This window comes from Orycteropus afer, unplaced genomic scaffold (genome assembly GCF_000298275.1).
Source record: "Orycteropus afer afer isolate SDZICR_OR568_19922 unplaced genomic scaffold, OryAfe1.0 scaffold00165, whole genome shotgun sequence".
Lineage (NCBI taxonomy): Eukaryota > Metazoa > Chordata > Mammalia > Tubulidentata > Orycteropodidae > Orycteropus > Orycteropus afer.
Genome location: NW_006921752.1, coordinates 6,568,416 through 6,576,971, shown reverse-complemented (window position 1 = coordinate 6,576,971; position 8,556 = coordinate 6,568,416). Strand labels below are relative to the sequence as shown.

Genomic DNA, 8,556 nt, shown 5'->3' with positions numbered 1-8,556 from the left:
TTGACAAAGTTAAAATAGGTACAAAATCTTGAAATTTTTGTAAGGAGAGTATTAGGAGAAACACTTTAGTTCCATTCAGGTCATATTAAATGAATTTCGAATTATAGTTCATGCAATAGTAGAAATGATGCTACTGTGTTGAATAAACATGGCAGTCTACTTGTCATCTCTCATAAGCTCATGATTTTCAGAAGTGCAATTACAATCTAGTCTCCTTAGACTGTGCTCATTTTAGATTGATCATATGGGTAATGCTTATAACTATTAGGACTTTAGCTATTCAGGTAATTTATGTTATCTTTTATTTCTCTAACATTTAATTTTCCTGTATTTTGTAACATTAAGCAAAAGCCAGTCTCAATGTACTTGTAATATTTTGATGCATTCTTTAACATACCTATGAAGTTTCCCAGAAGCTAACATCTATACACGTAGACCTTGCAAAAACGTGCTATGGTTATGTGTTGTTTTCCCTCCAGACAAGAAAATCAATACTTCATTTGTGATATCTTTCATAAAGACTAGAAGAATGAAAGTAGTTAAAATAATTATTGCCAGAAAATTAAGTTATATTTTTAGAATTAATAAAGAGGCAGCATGATTGTGGCCATATGTTTAAATGATGATAATAAGTAGCCTGAGTTTGGAGGCAAGAGCATACCACTCCACTTGATTGAAAGAATGTTGTTGACTTTTCTCATATTCTTTGATGGACCTGTAAACCTTTTTTTATGTTAGAAAGTGTAAATTGCCCACATTTGATGACAGTGCTATCTATTGAATTTCTATATAGGCAGGGCTTAGAGATTTGATTTGAAGTTTCATTTTCATAGCAGACAAATTCATTGCTTATATTTTGTGTTTTGAGGTGGCTTATTTGGGAGGAAAGGAGCTTTGGTGGCCCAGTAGTTCAGGCATTTGGCTGCTGACTAAAAGGTCAGCTGTTCAAACCCACCAACCGCTCTGCTAAAGAAGGATAAGAAAGTCTGCTTCCATAAAGTTCTTCGGCCTTGGAAATCCTATGGGCATCACTTTGAGTCAGCATCAACTCAATGGCATTAAGTGTGGTTTGATTTTGTATTTGGGAGGAGGTCGGATGGAAGTTATAGAGGGCTAAAGCCACTTCTTGCTACTGTTACTTCTCCTGGTTTTGGGTAACTATAACTGTTTTTAACTACAGAGTTACCTTTGGAAGAAAGCAAAAGTGAATATTTTCTAAGACAGTGAATATTATTTAAAAAAAAAAATGTGAGGGCAACAAACCTAAGTTACAATACCATATCTTTGAAGTTCTTTAATTATGGGTATGCAAATGGGTGCTACTGTTGGATAACTTGCATGTAATTCATACCAGTTCTTCAAAAACCATCTCAACTGCAATTTTTATGTGGCAATTTGTTTAGCAGTTGCTGTTAACTTACATATTTTAAAGCAATCTCACTGGATTTGAGAAATGTCTGAATTTTAGCATATTTTACGATAATTACATGTATACTTTTTTCTCAATTTGTCCAAATTAGTGAGATTTTACTATATGTTTAATTCTGTTGCTGCTTTAGGTACCTGGAAAAAGAGTAATTAATGTTGCACATTAGTAAAAAGCAGCAATTGATTTTTGGTTCTATTTGGCTTATCTGTTCTGCTTAAGTGCTTATATTTGATTTGTAGGAAAACCTCTAAACAGGTCTATATTTTTATGTTTATTCTCTTCCTTGAACTAATGAAATAAACACATTTATTGATTTCAGAAAGAGTTTTGTTAATGTTGTTAATATGCCTTACTAATGTTACTCTGTGTACTTGGATTTGTACCATTATTGTTTATAAATCAACATTTTTCTTTCAGTTCAAAAGAATGTAGAAGTTTCAGAAGAAAAGAAGATCATGCCTACAAAAAAGAAAGTGAAAGAATTGAGAGTTTTAGACCCCAAAACAGCACAGAATCTGTGTATGTATTTTTATTTTTATTTATTTATTTATTTATTTTTGCATAGAGTGTGATGGTGATGAGAGGTTGTTGAATGCATTTAAATAAAGTTGTAACTTTTTGGACCAGGGATATTTAGCATTGGCTAGAAATGTAAGTTTGTGTAATAATCTGAGTTGCCTTTTTCTCATTCAGCCAGTATGGAGAATAATTATAATTCAGTGTTGGTCAGGCCAGATGAAGCTCATGAATAATAAAATGTTGGAAAGTACAGATAAGAAACAATTGTTACAGGACATAATGACAGAAGGCCTAGTTGAAAAACTTTTTTTCCCTTTTGCCTGTCCCTAGAATTGATATTTTTAGATTATTCACTAGTCACATTGGGCAAAACATTTTACTAGTAGTCCTTTATATTTGAAGCAATTTTGATGGAGCTACTTAAATTGTTAACTAACCCAAAAAAAAAAAAAAAAACCAAACGCACTGCTGTTGAGTTGGATCTACCTCATAGCAACCCCTCCTTGGGTTTCCAACGCGGGATCACTACACAAATAGACTGCTTAACCTTCCTTCTGAGGAGTGGCTGGTGGGTTTGAACCGCCAGCCTTCTGGTTAGTAGTCAGATGCCTTAGGTACTACATCACCAGAGCTAATCTACTTTAAAACTGGATAGTGATCCTTGAAGTGATCCAGTTAGCCAGTCAGTATGTTTTTGGTAAAGCTTCTGGATAGTTAAACCTATCTTCATTTAAGCACACCTGAAGTTTTACTTTGACATTGTCTCCCTTCTGTGTTGAAATCAGAAGAATTTTTTTTTTAGTCATCACAGTCAACTGTGTTCAGATTCTGAGAATACTTAAACAATGTATGTAAGAAAGAAATTTCAGCATATCAAGCATTTGTAATTTCACAAAGAAATGCCATGGAAGTATATTTTGTTAAGGAATATACTGTAGAGAATCACATTAAAATATACAACACATCATTACTGTGTCAATAGGAATGTTGCTGTCAGGAAAAGAGTTTACTAATAGCTATTGTGAATGTATACATCATTTATTGGGTAATCCATTTTTTTTATAAACCTGATGTTCAGCACTTTTTTCAAACCACACAAAAAATGAAATCTTAAGTGCTAGATGGTATCTGTCAAATTTATGTATTTAGAATATGGGAATCTCATTTGATCTTTAAGTCTAGGTATTCATTTACCTAAGTAATGAGGATTTTTTTTTAATGTAGGCCTTTTCATGGGACAATAAAATTCATACAAATATATTCATATTCTGGTGATAAGATCACATGTATGTTATTTAAAGGTTATGTTTAATGAAAATGAAAGTGAAATATGTTCTTGAAAAATACCTTCTGAATAATCATGAGCTTTTCCAGGTATAATTTGTTGAATTATTCTAACATGACATATTACACATCCAATTAAGAGAAATTTGACAGGGGAAATCGTGATTCAACATATAAAACAACATGAATTTTAACACAGATACAGATAGCTTTGATGATGCAGACACTTTAACTTTTTCTTATGTGGGAAAGTAGCAAATTAGATTGATATAATATTTTTATGTGGTTACTTTATTGTTATTCCTGAGAAGTATTGTGTTGGATGCAACTGCCAATCTCCACACTAAATTCTACATTGAATTAAAAGGCCAATTTGAAATAAGATCTCTAAGTTTTCATGAGTTATTTTGTATCAGCTCAATATGAAATGCATGAGCATATATTTATGAGTGCTATTAGTAGGAGTTTTATTTTGTATAGTAATATGCATGAGCTGTAAACATTAGAGCTAATAGACCATTTTTCCTAGATGGGTAGCATAGTCCATCAAATTGAAAGTTTTGTTTGTCCATAACTCTGAAAGTTAAGATTAGTGACAGAAATTTCATATTTGAAGTCTATGAAAATGAGAATGAGGTTTATATTAAGACTTTAAAATTTTGATTATCTTCTACTTTTTAATTTTAGCTATATTCCTGGGATCATATCGCATGCCATATGAAGATATAAAAAACATTATTCTGGAGGTTAATGAAGGCATGCTGAGTGAGGCCTTAATTCAGGTAACTTAGTTATTTTCCTTGTTAAATTTATATTTAGCAGGTATTTCTAGATTGCTATTTTCTCAGTGGAGCTGTGAATAAATGTTCTTCCAAATATGGTTAATAGAATTCATAGTATGTTGTGTTGATAAGGAGCTCTGGTAGCACAGTGGTTAAGGCATTTAACGGCTAACCAAAAGGTCAGTGGTTAAAACCCACCAGCCACTCCTCAGAAGGAAAATGGAGCCAGTCTGCTTCTGCACATAATTACAGCTTTGGAAACCAAATAGGGATTGCAATGAGTAGGAATTGACTCAATGGCTGTGATTTGTTATTTTGCTCTGGTGGCATAGTGCCTAAGGCATTTGACTGCTAACCAGAAAGCTGGTCGTTCAAACCCCCCAGCCACTCCGCAGAAGGAAGTTTGGGCAATCTGCTTCTGTTGAGATACCGCCTGAGAAACCCAAGGAGGGGTCACTATGAATTGAATTGACTCGATGGCAGTGGGGTTTTTGTGGCATTTTTGGTGTTGATCTATGTCGACTCAACATAGAAGATCTAGGTTCTAGTTCAATTTCTGCCATTTATTAGATATATCCTTTTACATTTAAGCATATTTATGTAGCTATATCATTCTCTGCTATCACAATGGGATACATTAAGTAGTTATTATTACCAACATTTTATGGATGAAACTGAGAGGTCAGGAGGTTAAATACTTTGCTCAAGGTAAAAGAGTAGCTATCCTATTTTACTTAGCATATGCTGCAGATTGTGTTAAGCACTCCATGTATTTTATCTCATTTAATCCTACAACAATCCTATAAAATAAGAATCATTATCTTCATTATATAGATAAGTAAACTGAGGCTTTGCAAACTTGCCTAATGTCACATAGCTGGTAAGTAGCACAGTAGTAGATCTGAGATTCAAAATAAGGTCTGTTCTATGATTATAGTCTGCATCTCATGGACAAACTACTTAAGGTGTTTTTTTTTTTTTTATCTGTAATTTTCCCTTCCAAAAAAAATTCATTTATTAATTTAATTGTGATTTGGGTGAAAGTTTACAGAACAAATTGGTTTTCGCATCAATAATTCATGCACGTTTTGTTTTTTGACATTCATCATTATCCACATAGTATGGTAAGACTCACTTCCTCCTTGTGTTAACCATATCCCTTCATCCTTCTTAACTATCCCTTCCTGCCGGTTTTTGCTTTATCCCTGGACAAAGGCTGCCCTTTGATCTCATGTGGTTGATTGTCCTGATGAGTGTGAGTCCCTGGTGTTATTGTTTACCTCATAGACCTCTCTATCATTTGACAGAAAGTTAAGCCATGGCGATTGAGTTCAGTTTTAGATTTGAAGGGCCTAAGGGCCATAGTGTTGTGGGTTCCACCAGTCCCTATCAGACCAGTAAGCCAGGTCACTTTTATGATTTTTTTTTTTTTTCATATTTTTCTCACCCTTTATCCAGGAACTCTAATTGTGATCCCTTTCAGAGCAGTCAGCAGAGGGTCATGGATGGTAGAGTTCAAGTGATCCATTAGTCCTTTGGACTAGTTGTTTCCTTGTGTCTTTGATTTTTGTTTTGGTTCTCTCATGCTGCTCTAACAGAAATACCACAAGTGTATGGTCTTACCAAACAGGAGTTTATCGTCTTACAGTTTTGGAGGCCAAAAGTCCTAGTTCATAGTGCCAGACTCTAGGGGCGCGAGGAAAGCCCCTCAACCCTGGGCTTGAGCTCTGCCTCTTGCTCCTGGCCCACTGAAACTGGAGAACCTCTTCTGTTAGGCAGCTGCTGGCTGCTGTGGCTGACAAAACCAAGTCGACAAGTGAAGAGGCACAGTCCCAGGATTACCAAACCACAGCAAGACACTGATTCAAGGCCACAAACAGTCCCAAGATCAGCAGACAACACGACAGACTGCTGAACAATGACTCAACTACATGCAGGATTCAAGAGTGCCAGAAACTAGAGACCTTCCTTAAAGCTGCTTCTTACACACTGGGAGAAGACCACATCCCTAAAGCAGTTACTCAGCTGCTCCTGTAGGTTACACCATGAAGTTGATTATCGATCTCTCCTTGGGGAATAACTGCATCTAGCTGTCTAGCCACTCAAAACCAGGCCCAGCCAAGTTGATACATAACCTGAACTATGATAATTTTCTTCACTCCTCTTTCCTTTGGATGGAGAGAGACCAATAGCTGCGCCTTAAATGTCTGCTCACACACTTTTAGGACCCCAGTCCGTACTCACCAAAGCAGGGTGTAGAACATTGTCTTTGTGGATCATGTTTTGCCAATTGATATTAGTATCCTCTGAGACCATGGTCCTAAGCCCCCATGCCCAATGACTTATTCTCTGAAGGTGTTTGGTTATAACTAAGAACTTTTCATGATTTTTCCCCATGTATGCTCTATTATATTCATGGACATATTTGCATCACATATAAATACATATGTAGAAATATCCTCTCTGAAATATACATACATACATGTGTGTGTGTGTACACACACACACACACACACACATATTTGTGGATATAGTCCCATTGGATTTTCCACCTCTATTAAGCTTGGGTGTCTCTATGTATTCACTTGTAGATTCTTGTTATTACTATTAAAGCAGGATTATGTATATAAAAGTATTTACCTTTGTTGCCTTTATCTCTATGCTCCTCCCAGTGTCTTCATCTGGCTTTATCATTTTCTGCTGACCTCCCTCTTGTTCTATATTACCTTTCTCTTCACCCAAGTTAGTACATTTCTACCCTGTAGTTAGTGATTTCCCTTCCCTCCCCACTTTTGTTAACCTTCAAAGAAGGATTCTTTCTGTGTGTAAACCTTACATTGACTTTTTACATTAGGGCACTCATACATTATTTGTCATTTTTTTGTTTTACTAATTTCACTCAGCATAATTTTACTAGTTTCATTCATATTATGAGATGTTTTACAGATTCATCATTCTTTTTTAACAAAAAATTATATTGTGATTTGGGTAAAAGTTTACAGAGCAAATTTCCTTTCCATACAGCACCTTACATGCACTTTGTCTCATGACATTGACTACAATTTCCTACAATGCAACAGCTCCCCTCCCACTTCCTCCCCATAGTTGTTCTTGCCTGTGTCCTTCCCTCCCATGCACTCTTGCGGCCCAAGCTGTCTCCCTGTATATACACAGTCCTTCTGTTCTCCCATGATTGATTTCTTCAAGGAGTGTATCTACCTAATGTAAATATTCAGCTCATATGCCTGTCTTTTGTTTGGGTGGAAGCCAGAGGAGTGGGTTCATTTCCAGACCCGAAGGGCAACTGGGGGCCACAGTCTCAGGGATTCCACCAGGCTCTATCTGACCAGCAGACCTGGTCCTTTTTTTTTTTCCCCCCAATGATTTTCAGTTTTGTTCCACATTGTTCTCCCACTCTATCCAGAAACTCCTACATAGATCCCCCTCCAAGTGGTGGACAGTGGTAGCCAGGCACCATCTAGTTTTTCTGGTCTCTTGGTCATATAGACTGAGGATCACATGGTGTACCAGTCTCTTGGACTATTTGTTTCCACTCACCTTTGGTTTTCTTCATTCTTTTTGCCTCTGGATGAGGAGAGACCCATTGTTGCAATTACATGGCTACTTCCAAGCTTTCAAGATCCCAGTCGCTACTCACCAAAGTAGGATGTCGAACAATGTTTTTGTGTAGTATGTTATGCCAACTGAGCTTGGTGGGCCCTGTGACTATGGTCCCAAGCCCACAGGTCCAACTACTCACACCCTCTGGTTAGCTGGCTGTGCCCAAGAAGTGAATACAAACTTGCCCCTTCTCAGCTCTACTATATACCTGGGAATTCTTACTGAACATACAAATACACTTGTAGAAACATTGTCTGCCAGTCCTGTACATGGTCTTGAGCACACTCCCCCCTGCATAGACATACCTAATAGTTCAGCTAGTCTCTGCACCTATCCACCCACATATCAGTGTTTGCCTCCACTGACAACGCAGTACTGTATATCCAAAAGGGTTCATCTTTGTTGTCTGTAGCTTCTGTGCACCTCTCTATGTCTTCCTCTTCCTCATTGCCAATGTATTGATCACTCACTTTTGGTACATTGTCCTTCACTTCACCCAAATCAATACTTGTCTCTACCTATCTAGCAGTGTTCTCTCCGCTCCTCTCCCACCCTTGGTAACAAATGAAAATTTCCTTCCATGTATAAACCTTTCCTTGACTTTTTACAATAACAGACTAATAAATATTTGTCCTTCTTTGACTGACTTATTTCACTCAGCATAATGTCCTCCAATTTCATCCATGTTATGTGGTGTTTTGCTGATTCTACGTTATTCTTTCAGGTTACATAGTATTCCATTGTGTGTATGTACCATAGTTTGGTTATCCATTCTTCTGTTGATGGGCACCTAGGTTGTTTCCAACTTTGTCTGTTGCATATAGTGCTGCTATGAATGTGGGTGTGTGTTTATCTGTTCTTGTTCTGATTTACAATTCTTTAGTTTATATACCTAGTAATGGAATGGCTAGATCAAATTGT

The 8,556-nt window shown here is 36.5% G+C and overlaps 1 protein-coding gene across 1 annotated transcript in view; it reads left to right on the top strand.

Moving 5' to 3' along the window:
• The window catches only part of DIAPH2 (diaphanous related formin 2), a 1,278,863-nt gene that overhangs the window by 519,713 nt on the left and 750,594 nt on the right, over positions 1 to 8,556 (top strand). The window contains exons 18-19 of the mRNA XM_007946556.1: positions 1,847 to 1,948; positions 3,920 to 4,014. Of these exons, the coding sequence (XP_007944747.1) occupies positions 1,847 to 1,948; positions 3,920 to 4,014 (197 nt within the window). The remainder of the gene's footprint in view (positions 1 to 1,846; positions 1,949 to 3,919; positions 4,015 to 8,556) is intronic.